This window comes from Pelobates fuscus, chromosome 13, assembly GCF_036172605.1.
Source record: "Pelobates fuscus isolate aPelFus1 chromosome 13, aPelFus1.pri, whole genome shotgun sequence".
NCBI lineage: Eukaryota > Metazoa > Chordata > Amphibia > Anura > Pelobatidae > Pelobates > Pelobates fuscus.
This window is the reverse complement of record NC_086329.1, coordinates 13,287,001-13,314,665: the sequence shown is the minus strand read 5'-3', so window position 1 is coordinate 13,314,665 and position 27,665 is coordinate 13,287,001. Positions and strand designations below refer to the sequence as shown.

The 27,665-nt window shown below is 38.8% G+C and overlaps 1 protein-coding gene across 1 annotated transcript in view; it reads right to left on the bottom strand.

Annotated features, from left to right (window-relative positions):
* The window catches only part of SYNE2 (spectrin repeat containing nuclear envelope protein 2), a 257,761-nt gene that overhangs the window by 32,784 nt on the left and 197,312 nt on the right, over positions 1-27,665 (bottom strand). The window contains exons 89-100 of the mRNA XM_063440109.1: positions 26,332-26,536; positions 24,647-24,826; positions 23,791-23,925; positions 22,390-22,544; positions 20,178-20,325; positions 13,827-13,921; positions 12,490-12,724; positions 11,370-11,564; positions 10,755-10,880; positions 5,848-6,003; positions 4,048-4,206; positions 3,226-3,392 (exon numbers count right to left, since the gene is read on the bottom strand). Of these exons, the coding sequence (XP_063296179.1) occupies positions 3,226-3,392; positions 4,048-4,206; positions 5,848-6,003; positions 10,755-10,880; positions 11,370-11,564; positions 12,490-12,724; positions 13,827-13,921; positions 20,178-20,325; positions 22,390-22,544; positions 23,791-23,925; positions 24,647-24,826; positions 26,332-26,536 (1,956 nt within the window). The remainder of the gene's footprint in view (positions 1-3,225; positions 3,393-4,047; positions 4,207-5,847; positions 6,004-10,754; positions 10,881-11,369; positions 11,565-12,489; positions 12,725-13,826; positions 13,922-20,177; positions 20,326-22,389; positions 22,545-23,790; positions 23,926-24,646; positions 24,827-26,331; positions 26,537-27,665) is intronic.

The following is a 27,665-nucleotide window of genomic DNA, read 5'->3' as shown; positions in this document are numbered from 1 at the left end:
ACCTATCAAAGTTCCCTCCAAAAACGTGTATTTTTAACATTTAAACTCTGTATATGCAACGAGTGTACCATTTATGCACACAATTTACTGGATATCTTTGAGAACCAGATATTGCTCTGAACCTTATCAAGTCCAAAAAAATAAATAATATTGTATACGTTTAATGAAAACAGCACACAAAAAAGATGAAACCCATCTTCGAGCTATTGTCTGCTGTATACAATATACATTTTAAATGCCGTGTTACTTTACTCTTTAAAATACAAAGCACATAGTTTCTAATGACCTGTGAGGAAGGCTGAACTTGATGGCCGCAAGTCTCTTTTCAGCTATGTAACTATGTAACTATGTAACTATGTAATAAGGATTGGTCATTTTTTTATGCGAATTAAATTGAGAGCACAAAAACACAAACAAACAAAGTCAAATAAAAATGCTAAAAGCAACACTAAATCCTTTTCCCTTCCATTCGTGAATTTAAATCAAATCACTACGGGTGTAATACACTCATTTAACTCTTTAAATTCATGTATGTGTTATCCTGTACACTCGGTCAATAAACGTGGAGGTACAAGAGGGATGGGAGAAGTGAACAGACACGTGTTTAATCTATGTGTGAAGTTGGGAGTTTGGTTTAACAGGTGCATGAATGAGTGGCTTCATGCCGCTGCTCCCTAAGAATTATCGGTGGACTTTTAGAAAAAGGCAGATGTTCGACCTCAGCATTTTCTATGGAGAGTCTGGGATTGTGCCCTCCCTTCCCCCTTGGCTCTGCATCAGGCTTCAGCCCGTAATCGGACTTGACAATGCTTTTTGAATGGCACAAGCCAGCACACACGCACACAATACATGCGCGGAGGGCCCTCCTTGTAATGTTGCCATATGGTCAAGCTCAGCCTGATGTCATGAGCAGAGAGAATCACATCAGTGTCTAAGCCCACAGTCAGACTAATGTGCTTTGAATAAAATAAAAGACAGACTTAGCAGGGTTATTTATATATTTCATCTACCGTCTGGCAACATGACTGCAAAAACACTTAACTGCAGTTTATCTACTTACAGTGGCTTGCAAGAGGAAAAAAAACAAAACACAACAAACAAACAGAACCCCATGAAACAGAAATATACAGATACTACTGAAGGGTTCACAGCGGGGGTCACAGACTGGATCATCGTTAAAGAATCAGCACAATCCCGGATTTTATACCACGAATAAGATCAAAAGTTACTATTAAAAGACAAAACCTCCCTTCATCCCACCCTAAAGAAGAAGAAAAAAAAGGGTACATCACAGACACCATATATATATCTCAACTGCCTAACCATCTTACGGCTGCCGTGGATATTCCTAAATATCATTAGTACACTTTTTTTTTTTAAGTTAAATTGTATAAATCTATACCCTGCCTTTTTCAGAACCACCCCAACTTTAAAAATTACACAAATGTACGTATAAAAAAACAAAACAAAAAACTAATTAAAAAAAAAAAAGCACATTACTTTTGCCATTAGTCATTATAATGTCTCTCAGTAGAGTTGGATTTGTGTTAAATAGTTATGGTTAATCTTTAATTTCTATACTACTTCACATGTTCCAACATTTCCTGTCCCACACCGTAAAGCTTTAATGGTGCAAGCCTGCATATTAAAAACGGCCTGACACTTCTAGACATTGGGCGGACGGTGAATGTGCCACTTTAATGGGAACGGGTGAGAATTGCAATAATGTCACTAATCAGGGACTTGTTTGGTTTACTGGCCACCATTCACTACACAACGGACTGATCCAAAGAACTAATAAGTTACTCTGTAACTGTTAGGGGCACATTGAAAACACTTTGACGGGCCATCACACAATGTACTGATCAACAAGGCGAGTAATAGCCAACAGGTTTGGTTTAATTTGGAGCTTTTTAAAATGACATTTTAAACAAACTAGATAGTAAATCATTACAGAAGGCCAATAGCTCCAATTATCCTGTTACGCTCTCCACTTGTTGCAAATTACATACCTCAAGAGTGTTCCTATTTACTACCGTCCCTTCTATCCTAATGTCCCTCTTTTCTAGGAGCACCTTATTGTTGGTGTGTGTGAGCGTATAACAGAGCTCCACAGCAATAATACTCCCAGTAATGTGTCTGAGTATATAACAGAGCTCCACAGCAATAATACTCCCAGTAATGTGTCTGAGTGTATAACAGAGCTCCACAGCAATAATACTCCCAGTAATGTGTCTGAATGTATAACAGAGCTCCACAGCAATAATACTCCCAGTAATGTGTCTGAATGTATAACAGAGCACCACAGCTATAATACTCCCAGTAATGTGTCTGAATGTATAACAGAGCACCACAGCTATAATACTCCCAGTAATGTGTCTGAATGTATAACAGAGCACCACAGCAATAATACTCCCAGTAATGTGTCCGAGTGTATAACAGAGCTCCACAGCAATAATACTCCCAGTAATGTGTCTGAGTGTATAACAGAGCTCCACAGCAATAATACTCCCAGTAATGTGTCCGAGTGTATAACAGAGCTCCACAGCAATAATACTCCCAGTAATGAGACTGAGTGTATAACAGAGCTCCACAGCAATAATACTCCCAGTAATGTGTCTGAGTGTATAACAGAGCCCACAGCAATAATACTCCCAGTAATGTGTCTGAGTGTATAACAGAGCTCCACAGCAATAATACTCCAAGTAATGTGTGTGTATAACAGAGCTCCACAGCAATAATACTCCCAGTAATGTGTGTGTATAACAGAGCTCCACAGCAATAATACTCCCAGTAATGTGTCCGAGTGTATAACAGAGCTCCACAGCAATAATACTCCCAGTAATGTGTCTGAGTGTATAACAGAGCTCCACAGCAATAATACTCCCAGTAATGGTTTGATTGCAACATTCCCTAGTTCTGGATCAAAATCCTTTTCCAAACTGTTGGACAAAGACTGGTAGGTCCCAAGGTCTGGCTAACCCATCAGCTGAAAGTGGTTATGGTGCCTAGACTGCTGATTTAATTTGAAAAAGCAAAGCTAATGTCTATGCACCATAGAGGAAGGAAACTTTGCATAGAACATAATCATTGGTTTTTTTTTTTTACAGAGATATTAATTTGTCGAATGTTATTTAGCGGGATTACAATGCAGACCTTTCTTTCCCTGGGATTAAACAATACAATTTAGAGACCGCACAGAGGAAGCGGAGATGTCTTGCTTACCGTGAGCCGATAATGTCAAACAGGTGCTGCCAGCGATCGTTTATTTTATTAAGCTTGTTATCAATTTCTGTGGCTCGTGCCTTATTGCTGGCGATGATCAACTGATCCCCAATTTGTTTCAAGTGATTTCTATTTTCGCTAAAGAGATTAATTTCCTCCATGCAATCCTAACAAAAACAAACACAAAAAGGTAAACGTGCAGGCAACATTGGGCACAATATAAGCGTTTGCAAACTTTATATAAATGTGAAGAAAGTTCTTTATAACTACAAATCAGCAGCAAAAGGTGTTTTAATCTGCTACGATTAAAGGGACATTGCAAGGGGGGAGTACCATTTGCAAGTGTGTTACGTAATGTATATTAAAAATAAATATCATATTGGCCTATTCACTGATTTTTTTGGGGGGGGAATTGGATTGTTAAGCCAAAAAATTAAAAATGAATAATAACAATAAGGCCACAAACAGTGTGGTTGGTACAAAGAACGTTCCCACATCCGGGAGTAAATCAGGAATTGTACTGCAGAGTGTAAAAAGACATTTCCTTTGTAAATACAGAACAGCAGGAGATCTTTCAGTCATTTGCAACCAGTAACTATCTACGGGGCGTTATATGTATATACACACATTGTTATTATTTAAACATGCATGATGTATGCCCCCTTTCATCGTCTGGACTTCTTTTTTATTTACAGCTTATAATAAGAATAAAGAATAAAAAAGATTTAAAAATGAATGGGTGCCGCCATAGATTATTTAGCATGTGTGTGAGTACAAACACCTGTAAATGTATGTAAACGCACACAATGGATAGTTTGTTACCTTTTGGAGTTTTTCGATCATTTCTTCTACATTGACATCTGCCGTTTGCAAGGCTTTACTTTCCATCTCGGTCAGCCAATCGCAGAGCTCCTTGTTCTTTTCGTTGAATATATTCCAAGCATTGAGTCGATCCTCTATCTCCTGCCTCCGCATTGACACCTAGACCAGCAGAGTGGCGATAAGCGGTTAGGAAATCATTATATATTACAGTGTCAGATCAGCCCCATGATTCTAATTAGCAGTCAGAGGATTCATACAAGCAGTCTCTGTTATAGGACTAGGGGTGGAAGTCTTAATAGCTGCAGAAAGTTGTTACTACTAAAACATACAACTGGGGGTCAAACTTTTTGGGGGACCTTGCTCAATATAGATCACAAAACCATTTGGGTCAGTCTGCATCTTGTGTACTAGAGGTTAACCTCTCCCCAAGAATGTGGAGACTCCGTTAATGGTGAGATCTTATAAACTGTCAGTTTATTTTATTGAGGTGATTGGTTTCAGTGTGTCCTGAGCTACAGATAAGACATGCATTTGGACAAAAATTGGCAGATTTGTCAGTTTGTACCAATAACAAACAGCCGAACCGTCAGATGACCGAACCAAACAAGTCCTGGGCGAAAGTCTTTCATGCAATTTGTATTTAAGGATACCAAACAAGACAGCTACCCCAACATTTTGGGAACTAATTGATTCAGACAAACCACATTTTCCCACAAACAGCTGCACTTTATGTAACACTGTAAGCATCGAACACGAATTAAACAGAACCAGACACGTTTAACATGGCAATGGAGCAAAGTAAGACCACACATGAGAAAAATATAGTAATTATTATAATGCTTGAGCATTATTTTGTATAAAGAACAGGCTTCATCCATATTATATAAAAACATATATATAATACAATCTGTGGAATCAGGTGCCCTGGCACATATGAAATTAAATCAAATGCAATCTTCATCTCTGTTGGGGACATTAAAAACTAAGCCATAACAAAATTCATATCCTTGCTTGAACACCGCTATGTTAAAACAGCTCACCTTTTCTCACAGGATGCACACTGAGTAATGCATTGCAGTCTAGGGCAGTTTGAGATCAAGGTTAAATCCCCTCGGGACATTCCTAGAGGTGTCTGTATTGTACTAACAAAACTTGGTCACCTGTGTTCAAGCAGGGCTATACTTTTACAGATTCTCCCTCTCAAACCTGGAGAACTGCAACTTTCAGTTTCCATGAACTTGTAAAATCTGATCAAAGACATCCACAGATATTTCCAATAAACCCGTGATATTCAATAAACAGATTACATTTCATCACTAAGCAACCATAACTACGTATCACAGGGCAGGTCATTTTATACAGTTATTTCCTGAAATTAATTTCATTAAAACGAGGACCCTAAATGACAAAACGATCACACCCTCTTTGCAATATCATAGATAAAGTCTCTCTGAAATCACACACAAAAAAGTTTACAGTCAGCCTACTTTTTAACTCCTTAAATGCCAAGGTGTGTACAAACAAGGGAAGTTAGCAGAGAGATGACTTTTCTAATGAACTTGTTACATTTTGTTTTCCCTTTGCCAGTAATCCAATAACAGACACTTTCACAACAAGACACCGGTTTTTAAATATTTAGAAAAACAAATGTTGCGACAAACTGTACATAGAACAACAGGATATGTAACAAGTAAATTCACTTAACCCCTTTGCTCCCAGGTGTTATTCTGTCCAAACTGTTGTGTTTCCTGTGTGACACATTAACACAGGGCCTGGCAAGACACACACTGCTTCACTTACCCTCAGACACAACTCTTCCCATTGCCTGTGCAGAGCTTCCACTTGTTTCTTGAGAATCAGTCCATCCTCAGCTACAATGTATTGAGACAACTCTGTCTTCATGTTATCCAGGTCTTTCAAACTCTGGTTCCACTCATCCAAGGCTTCCTCCAGCTCCTGCATTGAAACAACACAGAACAAACCTCCCAGCTTAGCTCTGGCCTTTTTTTTGCAAACCTGTTTAATCTTCTGATTGGTCAGCGGGGGGAGGGGTGAATAGGAAGGGGGCTGGGAGTTTACACATGCATACAGCTTGAAGACTGAGTGTGGGACAATGGATTTCAGAGTTGGCTTCACTTACTGTCTGTTTGACACATAAATAAACAGGTTACACAGGGAGGGAGAAAGGGAGGGGGGGGGGGGGGACTGATACAAGTAACTTTTACAGTAACCTTTGGAAGCTATTGGGGGCATATTCACTAAACTGAGAGCTGTGGGGATACAATAACTGAAAAGTAATATTTAGAGAAGGTTTTTTTAAAAAAATTCTAAAGCTCAACTATATGTTCATCTTTACCCAAAGTTCACAAGTCAGAGGTCATTGCATCACAAGCCATTGTTTAATAGACATTAAGTGTGAATTGTCAGACATGTTAGGCCACAATAGCAACATTGGGGAAATGATCTGAAATGCGCTATGGCTTTCAGTCTGACTGTTGCAGCCTATAATATGCTATTCTTTACTTTTAAATCACTTCGAATTGATGGCAATTCACACTTGAGTAGTCCGTTCACCTTTGAACTTTTACACTTATTAATCAGATGTGATTAATAGTGACGCTCGCTATGTATTCACTCGCCGTACACTTTCTAAAAATCCATTATTAAAATCTGTTACATAACTTTTTTGAAATACACATACATTCCCATTGTACAGCGCTACGGAATCTGATGGCGCTATATAAATAATAAAATAATAATACATTCATAACCAAATAAATATTTTTTCCCCCCCACAGAGACCTCATATCTACAATTTAGAGGACATTAGTATTGTGGGACGTGTTTTATTTGGTAATGAAGGAATTGTGGGTAAACCGTTAAAACCTTAATTCAAAATAATCAAACACCGGATTTCCTGCATAAATGGGCTTGAGATATAAATATATACTCCTATCCAAAATGAATAATTAATTTGAATGATTTCCCAGATGCAAATTCCAATTTATAATGTTGTAAAACAATAATAACAAAGCCACTATAATCACTTTAGTGATTTAAAGTGGTCATGGTGAAGCCGAATGCACGTCACCAGCCACAGAGGAAACTCAGTGCCCAACTGGGGCCTTATTATAAGGGCAAACCGGTCTGCCCCATAACTGGGGAACAAGGCCAGTAAAACTCGCTGTAGTGGTTATGGTGCTTGGAGTATTCATTTAATAGTGACAAGCTACAAAATAAGCATAGGATAGTGTGAATACACGATGACATCTGAAAAATTAAGATGGGGAGTGTGTAATATAAAAACTACAATTTTTATCCTACCTAAACATAAATGCGTTTTATTAATTTCCTGACTTTAAGTTACAGAAATGTATACGGCTGCACACATTATAAAAATATAAAATATTTTATGAATATCTATATAATATGTAAATACATTTCCAGCCATAAATATGACAGCACTACAATGGGCAGCTGCTCCAACATTTTTATTGTTAAAGAATTCACAGAATAAAAGTTAAAAAGAAAAAAAAAAGCATCCCTCTGGTTTTTTTTCCTGTCTGCATTTTCAGGTGGAAGTTGGAATATTTTGTAGTTTGTCTGTCTTACTAGGGGGTCACTTAGCTTACTATTACACGGGATGTCACATCAGTTTGGGTGCATGTGCTACAAACCCTTCCCAGCGCATCCACTATCTAGGACAGTCAATATCTCTGCATATCAATCATGACATTCAACATTTTTGTAGGTACTCTTGGTACCTTTCAACTTTTTCCACAACTTTAGATGTTCGCCTATTTTATTTGGCAGCAGGCAAGTAGTGCTGGTGCTTTTCTTTAATTGCCATTTTTAAATTGTGTTTGTGCTTTCTTTTATCTGTCTTTATGTATGTGCGCACTGTAGCTCAGAGAGGGTGAGGCCATCAGATATAAGGAAGAAGTTGTCCCCTTTTCTGAAGAACTTTGATGTCACTTAAAACAAGAAGAATGGCAAAAGCAAGAATAGATATTCGCTATCCAACGTAAGAGATTTTCCAATCTGCCAAGGTTTGGGCTTAGTCAATAAAAAATGCATTGTATTGTAAACGCAGCAAATTTTCAAGAATTCCTCAAATAATTTAAGATTTTCAAGGTCACCAATTTTCCTATAGACTCAGACAAAAAGCGCCCTACAGTTATTCATCTCCTGTCTACAAGAAGATGTGATCTGTTCTCTTACTTGGTCAGTATCACCAAGGATGATCCGCTCCTTGAGACAAAGTCAAAAAGGACTGCTAAAACAAGTGCTAGATGGGTCATTGATCGGGATAATTCCAAATTCATACACCCTTTATTTATAGCATGTTTACTTTCCTCTGGTTTTATCTGCCTTATCTGACCCATGGTTTGAACTTATTACATTAGCACCTGTGTACCTCTTCAGGTTAAACGTGGTCCTCCACATGGCCATACGGTCATGCTCCTCACACAGTTTTCCGATTGTTCTCCTAACACTATTAGAATTCCATTTCAATCTTGTGTATTCGTTCATATAAATAAGTATCTGTTCTTTCCCTCATTTGTTTCCATCTCTGTGTTGTGCGGAAGTGTTACGGTGGCATGCTGCCTTTCCATTTACCTCCAGTAGACAGAATCTGCCCATAGTTCACAAGAAGGGATCTTCTACCTTCTCCGTTATGGGAAGATGGATTGTGGCAGTGGTTTTAAGGCCTACGAAGTTCAGCAGGTTTAGATTTCTCCTGGTCTCTAAACACATCCTGCATGGCCCCTTTCATCCACTTAGGCAGCTGCAACTAATGTATCGCCAGAGCAAATCTGTCAGGTTGCGAACTGGTCGTCCCAGAAAACTTGGAATAAGCTCTACAGGCTGGGTGTCTCATGTCCAGCAAGTGTTAGCTTTGGCTGGGCTGTTCTCAGAAGCTGCTTCTTGGTAATTTTACTTTTCTTTTGTTTAATGCTCTTCTGGATTAAATGTATTGGTTTACCGGTTCTTCTCATGTTCTTCAGGGTAAGATTTGGCATGAACTGTTGTAGTGCTGCCATAGGTATAGCATGGGAAAGGGATTTTTTTGTTTTTATATACTTGGCATAATTTTATTTTTCCTGACGTACACCCTGACAGCACTATGCTTGCGCCTTCCTTCTAGCTACGAGTCCAATGAAAACAGACTAGGAAGTCTGAGAAGCAGAGCACTTCTATGCATTTTTGAGGAGACTCCCTCCAGTTGGGATTGTGGGACTAGTTACCCATTGTGCTGCCATAGTATGAATGCATTTTCCATTCCATACACATATTATATATACATACAGTATACAGTATGTTAAATATGGCGTAGAAACCCACCAACATTGAATTATATTGCAATGGCAATGTAAAAAATGCTAACAATATGCTGTGAATTTGAAGTGCAAACGGCAGTAGCATATTTTCTACCCAGCTGCTGATCTTCGTATTTTTGCAAAGGGTTCCTGGGAAAATATATGTGAGGTTAAAAGTGCACAGCAGTCTTTTAAATAGAGCAAGTCCACTGGCCAAGATTAAAAGATGTTACTCTGAACCCAAATACTGGAATAAAAGATATGGCAAGGTGCTTGGCATACATAATATAAAGGCAGGTTACACTCCATCAAAGAGTAAGCCGACACCGTTTGGCCATCTCTGCCCACCCTCCATGCCCGACACTGCCTGTTCCTCTCTATGGTACTCATTCTGAAAAGCCGGGATTTTTCATTTTAAGTGAACTGCTGGTGACAAATGACTTGTCCTGCTAAGAACTTATACAGCGCATTTCACCTGGCTGAACTCAAAGCACGTTAAAGGGTTTGTCTAGAAGTTGTACAGCCGGCATGTTATTGGGTGAGAAAAGTTTTGTTTTAATCTCTGTGCAATGTGTTGCTGCTTTTAGGAAGATCCCGTGATATATAGTATGACCCAACACATTACATCCTCTTTCAGGCACAAAACAAAAATATTGATTTGCAAGGTATTTGGCCGTTATGGGTAGATACTCATTTTTAAGACTTAACATTCATCATATTTATAGGTCAACATAGTTTTATAGTTTAATCATCATTATTTATCATTTATTGTCAATTCATGTCTGGATTTTGGGGTTATAAACATTGTCCTGAAATACCTGAATTGTATCCACTATTCCACCTTCAGTTATTCCATACAGGTATTAAGAGGGTACATTATATAGGTTATACCCCACTCCCTCTAGCATGTAAGCTCATTGGGCAGGACCCTCAACCCCTCTGTTCCTATCCGTCAAACTTGTCTGGTTACAAATACGCGTCTGTTAGTCCACCCATTGTACGGCGCTACAGAACTTGTTGGTGCTTTATAAATAATAATAATATTCATAGATTAATCCAGATTGTTCCAATTTTCTTTAGATGCACCTTAACAAAAACCTGTTCTGTACTTGTCACCAAAAAAACACCTAATCTGCAACTGCATTAATAATTTGTAGTGTGCCTCAGTAGCTGTTTTAATAATGCAAAAATTACATTTTCGCATTTTCAGTGGAGATCCGTCTAATCTTGGATCTCCTGAAGAGGAGGTGTGCACTCAGGTATGTTACCAGTGCGTATTAAAACAGTTTGACAGAAGGATGGTGCCCCTCAGACTCGGCGCACCATAACCACTCATAGTAACGTGATGAGTTGGCTAAACGTCTGGGGGAGAGCTTCATATCTCACCTTAGTGGGTTCTCTTGCTCTCTGTAGCTCCTCATGCAATGTCGGAAGGGGATCATCTGCTCTCCCCTTCAGCTCCTGTAGGTGTTTCCTCTGTGTCTGAATCTTCCACTGGAAGCTCTCTCTCTGCTGTACAGAGGGAACACCAATAGCGTGGGTAATCGTAAATAGTAATAGTTTTAAAAACACCTATACACTTATATACGCATTTTTTCCTATTCGTGTTGCGATTATCCAATAACAGTTAGGAATGACTACGATTAGATGGAATTTGTTATACAGTTAAGGATCAATTTCAAAGATGATTTGAATTAATATTCTTTGCAGATTTGAATGAATAATCGGCAGTATTTCAGTAGCTCTATGGAATATTGCAAATTGCTCAATTATGCTTTACGACAGTCCGATATTGAGATACATATATACACAGAGGGATAGACCTCAAACACTTAATTTGATAGAGCTAATCAGGTCACTTTCATTTGGCTGAGAAAAATCACACTTGGCCAGCACTTGTGGCAAGCTATTGGTTTTAAAAGAGACATACTGAAATTTAATTTGTAAAACTGACAACTCTAGTAGTTTTACACATTGTATCTTACGGCACTCATTGAGTACCTGGGCAGCTCCGAGTAGATGACTTATTGTATCACCCAGCTGTTTTGACACCTTCTCCCATTGTAGCTGCAGCTGGCTGAGGTCAGACTGCAAAGTGTTCTTTGTCCCGACATCTGCTACCGTCTGCAATTCTTTGCCAATATCTACGGTTGTCAAATAACAAGGGAGCCACCGATTTAGTTGCTGTTGCTTGTCCTGCAATAAAAAAACAATTGGTAAACTTTAATTTATGTTCCTTCCAACAGTGCGTCTCCAAACACTAAAATGCTCACAACTTTCCCGAATACGGGGATTAACCAATCATGTTCCCAAAGAAGTAAGAATAGAACCTGGGTCAGTGGGTTTGGGAACTGCTGCCGCCTTATTAGCTTGTGAGATCAATCCCTCATTAACCACACTCAACTAATTTCTTTTGTCTGACCAGCGCTATGAATTGTGTTGTCCAGGGAATATGTATAATGCGCTACGCTTAAATAATTGGTACTACTAAATAATAGTTGTATACTGCCTACAATTTGACCAACAATTTTAATGACCCGTCATACAATATGACAAAGGAAAAAACCCAAAAAGGTCAGTTTTGTAGTCCATTAGCTTTTAGTTTAATAAGATCACAAAGGAGGTGAAATTTTGAGACCGGGTTCATTTACCTGTAACAAAGCAGTGAGAAGGTCTCGTGATGCAGCTATACTCCGCCCCCTGCTGGGCAATCATCAGTACTAGCTTTGGGACAACTGCCACATAGCAGCGGTAGTGCTTCTCGTTGAATCCAGTGCTTCTCTGTGGAAAGCATATGCTTCCACTTTGTACTGCGGCATAAATCAATCAGGTAGGCCACCATCTTGGCTGTATGATTGACAGCCGTGTCTCTTTAAGATGATTTCTTTTGAAATATATGCTTAATAAAGTGACCAGGAGGGGAACAACTCTGCTGGCTCCTGAAGTACTTAGTGGAGTGCATGGTTCTTTTAAATTCCACATATACCATTAACAGTCTTTAAAGCCATCGTTTTTATTATTTTAATAATTAATACATTAAGTTATTTTACATTATCTATACTTTATACCTGACCTTAAATACAGACACCGTAACTTAAAGACAGACCTTTCTCTAACTTACCGTAAAATCATATATGAGTTTTTTAGTATGGAGGAGACCATGGCAACTCTCGGCCTTCACACTGGTCAGTGCTTTTTCTACACCAGCAAGATACTTCCCAAGTCTTTGCTTTGATCTGTTAAAGGTCCACCACTGCTTCAAGAGAGCAGTTACCTCTCGCTCTCGTTGCTGAACCAGCCGTATAACACTATGCCATTTCTCCTTTAAATCAGTGAGTTTCAAGATGAATTCACTTCTGTAGAGAAGAACAGGATTGTTTACGGTTCATATGTACAAATCTTTATTTGAGTTGATGCAAATGTTTTTGAAATGTTAAAACACAGGAATTCATTGTTTTGGACCATAACTCGAAACCCAAGACCTGAAGCTTAATGACAAGGTTACATAAACATTTTATCCCATTTTCTATGGTCATTTTATGATTGGGATATTTATTGTGTGTGTATAAAATAAATTAAAATAGATATATATCGTTATGGCTTATAATACAAATCAGCTTGGTCTCTAGCGTGTATGTATTTGAACAGGTAGGCAGCCAGGTGGTTAAGATAAGAAGACACCACATATCCTTAGGTGGGGATTATACCGCCCTGGTGCAACTATATAGAGCTATCCTAACTCTAAAAACTGTGTGTGCAATTCCCTTTTTCTTATTTTTAATTGTCACAGGCTATACTACACTATATTTTGCTATATTTTCTTTCTCCACATATTCTAGTACTTCTGGAAACACCTCTGCCTCAAGAAATACATCAAGGCGCTACTCCCTCTTCTTACCTGTTTGCATATCTATATATTTTACCTGTCATGGTACACACATTTTAGATTTAAAACTAAGCATTATGCAGATGTACAGATGTTAATGTAAAGCTCTTAGAATGTTGTGCCTCCCCCACCTGTCAATCAACTGTCACCAAAGAGGTGTAAACCAGAAATGAGTGACAGTGGTTTGCAGAAGAACCCTACCCAAATGAGGTTCTCCTACTCTCCCATAAAGACATTTCCCCAACAAGCTCTACTCATGCTTGCTGGGAAAACATGGAAAAGGAATGACAAATGTCACTCTGTTCTGATGTCGATGTGCTGACAATGAAACTGGTATGTTGGCATTGTGATGGAGGATTGCCCTTCTTGGGAAGACTGGCAACAAGGATAAGACATATAATCCTGGTATAGAACAGTCTGTAATAGAGATATTTGTGTCTCAACTTCTGTTCTTTGTATTGCATGATGAGCGGGAGGTACAGAAGGACAATCTCGGTGATGCCTGCCTTTCTGCCTCCCGTACCATCAGCATTGTAACTTAAAACACTGGTTTATCTTGGCATATTGCTTACCTGTTTTCCACCACTCCTTCCTCTAACAGAGTAAGTGCCTTAGTTACAAAAGAAGGCAAAATGTGTTCATTTATTGCTATTTCAGCCTGGAGCCTCTGCAAAAAAACAACAAAAAAACAGAATGATTTAAATTGTTTGTAAATTGGTTGAACTTTGTAGATCTTTTAGTACAAGTCTCATCTTCATGAAAGTTGTTGTATTACATTGTGCAGCGACAGATAATATACTATAGTTTGTAGTGCAGTAGTGCAGTAGAGAACATTCAGGTCGTTCACAATGGATCACCAAATCAATAATCATGGTACAAGGTCAAACCAAACACAAATATCTGGTTTGATAATTAAACAAATAGAACTATCTCAGTTAAGATCTCATATACTAATATCCATTGTAATACACTAGATGCCCCCTTACTGTACTCAGCAAGGCTAAGAAGATCATAGTTTCAGAATATCCCATTGTAATACACGAGATGCCCCTTACTGTACCCCGCTAGGGTAAGAAGATCATAGTTTCAGAATATCCCATTGTAATACACGAGATGCCCCTTACTGTACTCCGCTAGGCTATGAAGATCATAGTTTCAGAATATCCCATTGTAATACACTAGATGCCCCCTTACTGTACTCCGCTTGGGTAAGAAGATCATAGTTTCAGAATATCCCATTGTAATACACTAGATGCCCCCTTACTGTACTCCGCTAGGGTAAGAAGATCATAGTTCCAGAATATCTCATTGTAATACACGAGATGCCCCCTTACTGTACTCCGCTAGGGTAAGAAGATCATAGTTCCAGAATATCCCATTGTAATACACGAGATGCACCCTTACTGTACTCCGCTAGGGTAAGAAGATCATAGTTCCAGAATATCCCATTGTAATACACGAGATGCCCCTTACTGTACTCCGCTAGGGTAAGAAGATCATAGTTCCAGAATATCCCATTGTAATACACGAGATGCACCCTTACTGTACTCCGCTAGGGTAAGAAGATCATAGTTTCAGAATATCCCATTGTAATACACGAGATGCCCCTTACTGTACTCCGCTAGGGTAAGAAGATCATAGTTCCAGAATATCCCATTGTAATACACTAGATGCCCCCTTACTGTACTCCGCTAGGGTAAGAAGATCATAGTTCCAGAATATCCCATTGTAATACACGAGATGCCCCTTACTGTACTCCGCTAGGCTAAGATCATAGTTCCAGAATATCCCATTGTAATACACGAGATGCACCCTTACTGTACTCCGCTAGGCTAAGAAGATCATAGTTCCAGAATATCCCATTGTAATACACTAGATGCCCCTTACTGTACTCCGCTAGGCTAAGAAGATCATAGTTCCAGAATATCCCATTGTAATACACTAGATGCCCCTTACTGTACTCCGCTAGGCTAAGAAGATCATAGTTCCAGAATATCCCATTGTAATACACGAGATGCCCCCTTACTGTACTCCGCTAGGGTAAGAAGATCATAGTTCCAGAATATCCCATTGTAATACACTAGATGCCCCTTACTGTACTCCGCTAGGCTAAGAAGATCATAGTTCCAGAATATCCCATTGTAATACACTAGATGCCCCTTACTGTACTCCGCTAGGCTAAGAAGATCATAGTTCCAGAATATCCCATTGTAATACACGAGATGCCCCCTTACTGTACTCCGCTAGGGTAAGAAGATCATAGTTCCAGAATATCCCATTGTAATACACGAGATGCCCCTTACTGTACTCCGCTAGGCTATGAAGATCATAGTTCCAGAATATCCCATTGTAATACAAGAGATGCCCCTTACTGTACCCCGCTAGGGTAAGAAGATCATAGTTCCAGAATATCCCATTGTAATACACGAGATGCCCCCTTACTGTACTCCGCTAGGGTAAGAAGATCATAGTTTCAGAATATCTCATTGTAATACACGAGATGCCCCTTACTGTACTCCGCTAGGGTAAGAAGATCATAGTTCCAGAATATCCCATTGTAATACACGAGATGCCCCTTACTGTACTCCGCTAGGGTAAGAAGATCATAGTTCCAGAATATCCCATTGTAATACACGAGATGCCCCCTTACTGTACTCCGCTAGGGTAAGAAGATCATAGTTTCAGAATATCTCATTGTAATACACGAGATGCCCCTTACTGTACTCCGCTAGGGTAAGAAGATCATAGTTCCAGAATATCCCATTGTAATACACGAGATGCCCCCTTACTGTACTCCGCTAGGGTAAGAAGATCATAGTTCCAGAATATCCCATTGTAATACACGAGATGCCCCCTTACTGTACTCCGCTAGGGTAAGAAGATCATAGTTCCAGAATATCCCATTGTAATACACGAGATGCCCCTTACTGTACTCCGCTAGGGTAAGAAGATCATAGTTCCAGAATATCCCATTGTAATACACGAGATGCCCCCTTACTGTGCTCAGCTAGGGTAAGAAGATCATAGTTTCAGAATATCTCATTGTAATACACGAGATGCCCCTTACTGTACTCCGCTAGGGTAAGAAGATCATAGTTCCAGAATATCCCATTGTAATACACGAGATGCCCCCTTACTGTACTCCGTTAGGGTAAGAAGATCATAGTTTCAGAATATCCCATTGTAATACACGAGATGCCCCTTACTGTACTCCGCTAGGGTAAGAAGATCATAGTTCCAGAATATCCCATTGTAATACACGAGATGCCCCCTTACTGTACTCCGCTAGGGTAAGAAGATCATAGTTTCAGAATATCTCATTGTAATACACGAGATGCCCCTTACTGTACTCCGCTAGGGTAAGAAGATCATAGTTCCAGAATATCCCATTGTAATACAAGAGATGCCCCTTACTGTACCCCGCTAGGGTAAGAAGATCATAGTTTCAGAATATCCCATTGTAATACACAAGATGCCCCCTTACTGTGCTCAGCTAGGGTAAGAAGATCATAGTTTCAGAATATCTCATTGTAATACACGAGATGCCCCTTACTGTACTCCGCTAGGGTAAGAAGATCATAGTTCTAGAATATCTCATTGTAATACACGAGATGCCCCTTACTGTACTCCGCTAGGGTAAGAAGATCATAGTTCCAGAATATCCCATTGTAATACACGAGATGCCCCCTTACTGTACTCCGTTAGGGTAAGAAGATCATAGTTTCAGAATATCCCATTGTAATACACGAGATGCCCCTTACTGTACTCCGCTAGGGTAAGAAGATCATAGTTTCAGAATATCCCATTGTAATACACGAGATGCCCCCTTACTGTACTCCGCTAGGGTAAGAAGATCATAGTTTCAGAATATCTCATTGTAATACACGAGATGCCCCTTACTGTACTCCGCTAGGGTAAGAAGATCATAGTTCCAGAATATCCCATTGTAATACAAGAGATGCCCCTTACTGTACCCCGCTAGGGTAAGAAGATCATAGTTTCAGAATATCCCATTGTAATACACGAGATGCCCCCTTACTGTGCTCAGCTAGGGTAAGAAGATCATAGTTTCAGAATATCTCATTGTAATACACGAGATGCCCCTTACTGTACTCCGCTAGGGTAAGAAGATCATAGTTCTAGAATATCTCATTGTAATACAAGAGATGCCCCTTACTGTACTCCGCTAGGGTAAGAAGATCATAGTTCTAGAATATCTCATTGTAATACACAAGATGCCCCTTACTGTACTCCGCTAGGGTAAGAAGATCATAGTTTCAGAATATCCCATTGTAATACACGAGATGCCCCTTACTGTACTCCGCTAGGCTAAGAAGATCATAGTTTCAGAATATCCCATTGTAATACACGAGATGCCCCCTTACTGTACTCCGCTAGGGTAAGAAGATCATAGTTCCAGAATATCCCATTGTAATACACGAGATGCCCCTTACTGTACTCCGCTAGGCTAAGAAGATCATAGTTCCAGAATATCCCATTGTAATACACGAGATGCCCCTTACTGTACTCCGCTAGGGTAAGAAGATCATAGTTCCAGAATATCCCATTGTAATACACAAGATGCCCCTTACTGTACTCCGCTAGGGTAAGAAGATCATAGTTCCAGAATATCCCATTGTAATACACGAGATGCACCCTTACTGTACTCCGCTAGGGTAAGAAGATCATAGTTCCAGAATATACCATTGTAATACACGAGATGCCCCTTACTGTACTCCGCTAGGGTAAGAAGATCATAGTTCCAGAATATCCCATTGTAATACACGAGATGCCCCTTACTGTACTCCGCTAGGGTAAGAAGATCATAGTTCCAGAATATCCCATTGTAATACACGAGATGCCCCTTACTGTACTCCGCTAGGGTAAGAAGATCATAGTTCCAGAATATCCCATTGTAATACACGAGATGCCCCCTTACTGTACTCCGCTAGGGTAAGAAGATCATAGTTCCAGAATATCCCATTGTAATACACGAGATGCCCCTTACTGTACTCCGCTAGGCTAAGAAGATCATAGTTCCAGAATATCCCATTGTAATACACGAGATGCCCCTTACTGTACTCCGCTAGGGTAAGAAGATCATAGTTCCAGAATATCCCATTGTAATACACAAGATGCCCCTTACTGTACTCCGCTAGGGTAAGAAGATCATAGTTCCAGAATATCCCATTGTAATACACGAGATGCACCCTTACTGTACTCCGCTAGGGTAAGAAGATCATAGTTCCAGAATATACCATTGTAATACACGAGATGCCCCTTACTGTACTCCGCTAGGGTAAGAAGATCATAGTTCCAGAATATCCCATTGTAATACACGAGATGCCCCTTACTGTACTCCGCTAGGGTAAGAAGATCATAGTTCCAGAATATCCCATTGTAATACACGAGATGCCCCTTACTGTACTCCGCTAGGGTAAGAAGATCATAGTTCCAGAATATCCCATTGTAATACACGAGATGCACCCTTACTGTACTCCGCTAGGGTAAGAAGATCATAGTTCAGAATATCCCATTGTAATACAAGAGATGCCCCTTACTGTACTCCGCTAGGGTAAGAAGATCATAGTTCCAGAATATCCCATTGTAATACACGAGATGCCCCTTACTGTACTCCGCTAGGGTAAGAAGATCATAGTTCCAGAATATCCCATTGTAATACACGAGATGCCCCTTACTGTACTCCGCTAGTGTAAGAAGATCATAGTTTCAGAATATCCCATTGTAATACACGAGATGCCCCTTACTGTACTCCGCTAGGCTATGAAGATCATAGTTCCAGAATATCCCATTGTAATACACGAGATGCACCCTTACTGTACTCTGCTAGGGTAAGAAGATCATAGTTCCAGAATATCCCATTGTAATACACAAGATGCCCCTTACTGTACTCCGCTAGGGTAAGAAGATCATAGTTCCAGAATATCCCATTGTAATACACGAGATGCCCCCTTACTGTACTCCGCTAGGGTAAGAAGATCATAGTTCCAGAATATCCCATTGTAATACACGAGATGCCCCCTTACTGTACTTCGCTAGGGTAAGAAGATCATAGTTCCAGAATATCCCATTGTAATACACGAGATGCCCCCTTACTGTACTCCGCTAGGGTAAGAAGATCATAGTTCTAGAATATCTCATTGTCGGTTTATTTGCATTCCAAGCAGCCCTTTGCATCCTGGACAATCAGACATGCTTAGTTTACGGGCAATGCCTCTAATAGGGACATATATTAAGTGACACGCTAGACCCCTGAAGCACTTTAGTTTGCTGAAGTGCTTTATGTGTGAAGAGTGTGATCTCTTTTTTTTCATTTTACAAAAAGTTCAGATTTGAATAAAATTGACACTATTGTAAATGGCTTTCAATCATTCAAGTGATCCGGTCACTTCCTGGTTTGTTTAGCCCAGAGCACCTGACTTAGAAAGACTTCTCATTGAGCTGCATGGGGAAGTCTGTGATTGGACAGCCACAGAAGGTCTGGGCGGGGTTAGAAGGGGAGGGCTTGCAAAGGCTGCAGACATGAGATCTACAGCTATTGCAAGTGGTTTTTAGATATAACCCAATGGAAAATAGATGAATGTAAAGGTGAACAATTTTTCATTTTTATTTTTAGTGTCACTTCTTGTACATTTGTGACAATTTGAGTGCTCCGCCCATGTTTTGAATCTGAGTTCCTGTAGTGTCTGTTATTTTTAAATTATTATTGTTTTGTTTTTTTCAAACATCTTATTTGAGGTAGAATAGAAAGAAGAAAATATAGTGGGTACTGGGTTACATAAGGGTACACCCTAAAATAGACATTTTCTCAGTAAATTCAAATCAAACTACACAATAAATTAAATAATAATCAAACAGAAGTGTGAGTTCAGACAACGTTACCAGACCTATTGTGATTGTACCTCATAAATGTGCTGCTGTGTCTTTAATGAGCCAAATGTTCCTGCGATCCCACTATTGAGGCTGTTCTCCATCTTCTCAAGCGATTGCATCCAGGTTTCATAATTTTGAATAAAATTATTTTTCTCTAGCTGAATCATTCGGAGCTCCCTATAATGAAAGAGGGACAGGACACAGAATTGTTATTTTGTCATAAACTCGTCATTTAAACGTTGCTTGAACTCCTTATAGTGCAAGGCAGGGGTGGTAAACATACAGTCAACGGTAAGCTACAATCAAACCACGGTCTGACTGAGGACTCTTATAACCGTGTAAACATCACAAATTCTGCTGGCCATAAGGTTGTGAGCACAAAATCAACACTTCCTTCCTGTAAAAATCACCACAATTACAACAGAAGGTGCAATAAGCCAACACAAGCTGGTAGGTGGTTTGTTATGGACCTATCAATCTAAAATGTGTGCATGACAAGGTGTGAATCAGGCAAATCAATCTTTCAACTTGTGCTATTTAAATCAATGGCAAATGTATAACCTAAATTTCTACTTACCGTAGGTTTCCCCTGGCAGTGAGATGTGCATGCATTATTGACAGACAAAACAGAGTCCCACTGCTCTTAAATTTCTGCACGGGACCCAGTAACAAGCTAAAATCTCATGATTCCCTGCTGTAACACAGATAAGTTTGTCGATTGTCCAGACATGTTCTTTGAGGCATCCTTGCACCAGTAGGAATATTCACATTTATCTTCAGAGTCATAAATATTAAACACGCTCCATAGGCAACCGAAATCATATATGCTTACACCTTGAAAAATGCACGGAGAGTTAAACGGCTTTTCTAAGTGCTTTGACCAGTCTGGCTCAATAAACAGTCTATGGGAGCAGTCAAAACACCGAAAGGTTCAGGGTGGACGCCATCTACGGGAGCCACTGGAAAAATGTTCTTGGTCAAACTGCTCCCAAAATAAAAAAATAAATAAAATATGGTGGCAGGCTCTACTTTTGCATTATAACCAACATAAATCACTGTAATGTTATGGTGCCAAGAGTACGCTTTAATGAAACATAAGGTACTCTGAGTTTATTTGAGGTCATCACGGCAAAGAGAGTTTCATTCCCTAATGGAAAGTACTTCGCTCATAGCATCTATGTCTTCGTTTTTTTTTTTCTTCTCAACACGGAATAAAAATATATCTATAACATTTGGCAAGTCCGACTTATAGAAGCAACTTAATTGTCAACAAAGAGACACCATCTCATCGTTTCCATAACAGGTACGCTTTAAGTGCTACTTCTGCGACCGAGAGCACAATATAACAGAAAGGTTTTAAGAGATACAAAGTTCTATATAAGAGTGTTTGTTTTCTGAAAATACAGTCGAAACCGCTTTAAATTGCGAGGGCCGAGGGGATTTACAAGACTTCTGGAGGAAGGTAATGGAATACGCACAGCCTGACCCGTTATTATAAGAAAAGAACATGAAGTGGCTTGAGCAATTTTAGAGATTAAAAGACAGGATTCTAGGAAGGATCTCTATAAGAGCTTCACACTCTTCGATAACCAGATATGGCTTCTTTGGAGACAGAAGGCGTTAGAATGGAGGTGATTTAATAAAGTGATACTAACACGACATGTGGAGCAAATTCTAAACGTATGTAAATCAATGGAATCAACAGTAATTGTTCAGTAGTTTCCATGTTTATATATATATTTTTTTTTTATTTGTGATACTTTTCGAAATTCCCTCAAAAGTGTGAAATTTGTACATTCTAGATCCGAGGACTCAAATGACATTAAAGGGCACAGGATGACTAATACATTACTTGAAATGATGCATAAACAAATATCGCTGTAAATAGTGTGCATTTACAATAGGGAGCATGTTAATGGCGATTTTCTAACCATTTTGATCTGTGGCTCTGCCTGCTTTTACTGGCGTTCTAGATCAACTAACATAAAGGTTTCCAATCGCTCCATTAAACGGCCTTAAAGTCTGGCACATTTTGAGGAAAAAAATGATTTTGATTAAAATAAAATATGGTGCCGTATTCTATATATTGTAGTCTATATTGTATTAAAATTGTGTGAACTGTGGGTCAATACAAATACAACATATGCAAAAATAGAAAACAAAATAAGGTTCTTTCTTCCAAGTATATGTATACAATAATAAAGTAAATTCTGAGAACATTAATATGTATATTAATATCACCTGCAACCCTCCAGAGCCGTAGCTTCGGTTGTAGACCACGTTCGATTGAGGTTTTGGAGCATCTTTAACGTATGGTCATCGAGTGGAATTGAGAAACTCTCTTCATTAAGTCGTTCAACATCAGCAGAAAGTTCACTGAGCTGCAACAGTTGTTCCTAGAGGGAGCAATTAGACAAATGTATTAACGAACGTGTTATTAGAATAACATGTAGACTTTCTAACCGACATCAACAGATCTGTGTGTACCGTAGAATACTGTATCTTCGTAAAGTAGATTTGTCCCCTACTATTTCTGGCAGACTAGAAAAAATGTGGTAAGGCCCTCCTGGAAAGGTCTGATTGAATGAATTTGGGCCACTAAACTTACGCTTACATGCAATAACACACATGGTCACTGGGGTCATCTGAAATGTAGAACCTGTTTCAGTGGATAGGGTTTTTAAATTGCCCGTAGTTTGTATTGCACCCTTAAGGTCTATTGTCACTGAAGCCATGAAGACATTCTTCAATACTGTTAGAAAAACCTGACTAATTATTTATAGACAAAAATTTCCACATAATTTAATGGCGACTTCTGTAGACAAATCATTTGGAAAATAATTTCAAACAGTATTGAAGAATTTGGAAAGCGCTTTAAAATTGAGGCCTATGTTGGAAAATGAAGGCCTCGATTTAATATTTTGGGTAGAGCTTTTAAAACAATTTAATTTTTTTTTGGACACACTTTTTCAAGTGACTTAATGTTCTGAAAAATATTCAAAAGTTTTTTTTATATGGATTTAACCCCTTAAGGACACATGACATGTCTGACACGTCATGATTCCCTTTTATTCCAGAAGTTTGGTCCTTAAGGGGTTAAACAAAAAATCATTTTAAAAATGGGTCCAAAATATTAAATAATTTCAAAAGCTTTTCAAAAAAATATTGAATTGAAGCCCAAGTGTTGAAATTATTCTGTTTAGACATTATGTTCTTGCGTCCTTTTAAAGACTGTCCAACTAAATTTGTTGGTGATCTATGAATACAATTAAACAATATTAACTTGTCCACTAGGCTGGAAAAATAATGCTTGCCATGCAGCTGGTATGAATTGGTTTACTAAATACACGTGACACATTTCTGTGCACCTTCATTTATATTCATTTTCAGAAACATCTCCGCAAAAGTGTTTTTAATATTGAAAACATTACTTTGTAATAAAAAAAAAATGATAAAATTTTTTTTTTAATTGGTGGCGTTGTGAAGCTGATTTGTACTTCTCTGCACAAAAAAATAAAATAATGTAATTGAAGAAACTTGATGATGCTTCTGTAATTAGATGTGGCGTATACAATGCATGATAAGTAAAGGTGTGACAATGTATACAAAAAGAAATAAATCTACCTGGTGGCAAACACATACCTTTATTATATCAGAATTCCCTTCTTTTTCCTTTCCAGACAGACGGATTTGGTCAATAACACCAGCAGATGATTTTACGCTTACGCCAAGAGCTTCTAAATTGCTCTTAAAAAGATCGACTTCATTCATAGTTAACTAAAATAATGAAATTATAAATAAAAGAAAGAATTCAAATCCAAATTTAAAAGTTAAGAAAAATGATTGAAACAATCTTTAGTAGATCCCCCTCTCCACCCCCCCCCCTATTTATTTACACAGTATGTAGGACTCACTTTGATGATGATGATGATGATGATGATGGGTGATTTTACACTCTATGGCTGTTCAGGGGTCCTAGAGGGCTTGGAAAGTGGGCTGATAACTTTTCTGTTTCTTTTCTTTTCTTACATTTAATGTTTCTATAGGGGGTCTATGTCATTCACGAAATACCTTACAGAGACATGGCCTGCATTCCAAAAACAGTTATCTACCAAATAAAGGTAGCAGGGGGAGCTAGAAGTATGCTCTAGCCGTTATGACAGCCCTTCCTTCCCCTGTGAATAATAATCTGGTTTCAGAATAGAGCACAAATCTTAAAGATCTGATGCTTAATGACTACGAAAATGGAGGATAGTGAAGAGAGAAGAGATGTGTCACACAGAAACTATGCCTTTGTCTGTCCCCTAGCCCAACAGGCAACTGCACCCACATAGCCAGTGTTGGCATAAATAATGCAGACTAATAAAACAAGTCAATAATTTGTGTTCAACAAAATGGCATGAGCTTGTCCATTGTTGCCAACTTACATAACGTGAACATTTTAGATATAAAAAAAAAAAAAAAGATAAATTTATATAGAAATTTGCTTGTGAAATACCGTCAGTTCAGTAGTTTTTGAATAAATATTTCTTTCCAAATGAGCCACTCTGTGTGAAGCAGTCTCTTTCTCCGAAATAATGATATCTGCTGCTGCGGCATTCTGCTGTATCACGCTGTTCGCCAGCTCCGAAACATGCTCAGAGTTCGTCTTGAGTTCCTGGATACTTTGTCTCAAATCCTAAAAAAACAGAATTATTTAAAAGAATTATTGTTTTCATAGCTGTTACATTTAAGGCAGGCCAATAGACACAAAAGCCTAAGTAAAGAATCGGTAAACTACATTTTTATTGGCTAATGAAAAAAACAAGCCAGGTCAGGGGAATGTGTGGTCTGTTATTCAAGCAGTAGCCCTCAGGGTCTCTCAAGATTCAATGCTTCTTTGTTCATGAGAATATTGTGCAAGATGTAACAAGGACAAGACCAGTTAATACTTGGGCAAAACTTAAAGAAAGCAGAGAGAATTTGTTTTAAAACTACAGCTCCCATGCTGCTTTGCCCTTCTAAAGGCATGCAAAGCATCATGGGAGTTGAAGTTCAACAACATGCGTGGATCTACCGTTTGGGCATCCCACTGTACATGATCGAAAAGTGAAAGTCCGTCTGGTTTAGAAATAAAAGGTAAAGATGGAAATGAGCGTTTTTGGAAAGATGTAGGACATAATGAGGAGAGACCAAGGTCATATCTGGTGGAGAGGACAAGCACAGGAGGAGAGAGGGAGAGAGACAGAGTTAGTCACTACATTTTGAATGGGAGCAAACTGAAATCTTAATTTCAAACTGGAGGCTAAATTAGCCAAACCATGGCTATAGATTTTTTACTTTAAATTTAGCAATTTAAATTACAATACATTTATATACTATATAATTTTATCTATGTATAATATATATATATATACATACACACACACACACACTTTAAAAACAATAAAATAAATATATATATTTATTAAAAAAGAAATTCTAAATAACACAATTCCACATTGAGATTAATTTGATATTAAATGTATATTATAACCTACAAAATATAAGCTTTATTTATGTTGGCATCTGAGCTTACAATTCACAAATCTTGAATGCTATGTGACATCTGGGCATTACAGCTGGGGCTTAATTCCAGCCGCCAGCTGAGACTGGCACGCATGCCAATGGAAAGATTAGAAAATATGATTTGTAGCTTTACAGAGAAACAATGTCTGAGACCAACGTGCTCAGGGCTGGATCGGCCAGCTGCTGAGATTTCGTTAGATATTAGAAAGTTGCGAGACAGTCCCCCAACTCACTGATAAACCGAGCACGCTGTAAAAAACAGAGCAGGGGAGAGGCACATTAATCTCATTGCCATTCATTTATGGTTTAACATGTCTAACCGTGTGCCTAACCGTGAAGCATGCAATCATGTCAAGAATGGAGTTCTGGAGACATAATGTGAAACCACTAGATAAAAGATTGGATCGTTTCAAAGTGTCTCTAGAATCTTGAGATATCACTATTTTCCCCGACTGTTGTACATAGATAATTTTACATGATTTATTGTCATGTTCAGACTAGGTTTAGCATTACATTTAACTTAAGGCAGGACGTCTGCCTAAGTTTAGTTGGCATTACACTCCAACGCAGCAGATGCTATTTGAACCTTTACTTCAGCAAAGACTATTTCCCTTTAGAATTTGAAAGAGCTCTCACCTGGAGATCCAGCAACCTCTGCTTCAAGGAGTCTGCAGTTTTGTCTTCTGAAATGTTACCATAGAAGAGCAGGTCACATTTTCCTTCAACTTCCCGTAGTCTTGATAAATGAACCCTATACGATTCGCTGTAGGACTCCCAAACCTGCAATAAGGCGTTTGCGGATTCTACACAGACAGCGAGTTCCTGAATTAACAGAGCCCACCTGTAACATCAGAGCACGACTTAGCACATACATTGCTGAGATTGGGTCAAATAATTGTATGAAGAGCTAAAGATGGAGCAATTAGCTGCAAAGTTTCCTCTTTTTGTATGTAGCCCATTCTCACCATAATGGAGCCTTCTCTTGGGCCCATATTTTATACATATTTTTTTGGGCAGGCAACCAACCTTTGTCATGGCGTAACACTCTCTTACAGTTGTGTGATTGAACAATTACATTGAAGACAGAGCCCTCGACACACAGCAAAGTGTTATAAAGGTGATTTTATTCAGACATCAACCAAGGTGTGCAAACAGAAACAAAGTATATACACTAGAGCTCTATTTAACGTATAACTGGAGGTAATCCCAGGTGAACTTCACAACCACCTATAAGAATATACAACCAAACAAAAAGGAGTGGAAAACACCCAGAATACGTATGATAAATATAGAGTGGGACAACCTGAATTCAGGTGAAAATGTCCGTGGATATGGTCTGTATGGAAAAAATCAAACAGCTAACATAGCGTAAAATAGTATTGGATAAAATTGAAAAAAAACCTTTCCATCATTCACTCTGTTTCAGTGTTCCTGCAGGCAGCTCCTCAAGGCTTCTGCCCTTTCTTGCAGACCTGCACAACATATGGCCCGCAGGCCTCTTGCGACTCGGCAAAGGATTTTGTGAAACATACAAGCTCATATTCATCATACTACCCCCCTGAGAGGGTGAAAAGCCTGATTTCACGTTCGTTTGTGAGTGCATTCTATTTTTCACTTACTCCATTTTATCCAATACTATTTTACGCTATGTTAGCCGTTTGGATTTTTTCCATACAGACCATATCCACTGACATTTTCACCTGAATTCAGGTTGTCCCATTCTATATTTATCATACGTATTCTGGGTGTTTTCCACTCCTTTTTGTTTGGCTGTATCAACTTTTTGACACTGCTGTCTTTGTTAGGCCATGAGGGCTCTATCTTTTTAATATTGGCCCGGTGAACAAGGTGCTTTCATACAGCACATGCACCATTACGCTTTTAACCAAGTCCCACAAACACCTATCTCCTATTCTAATTAAATAAATACACCCACTGAAATACAATCAATGCCAATTTTTTATTTTTTT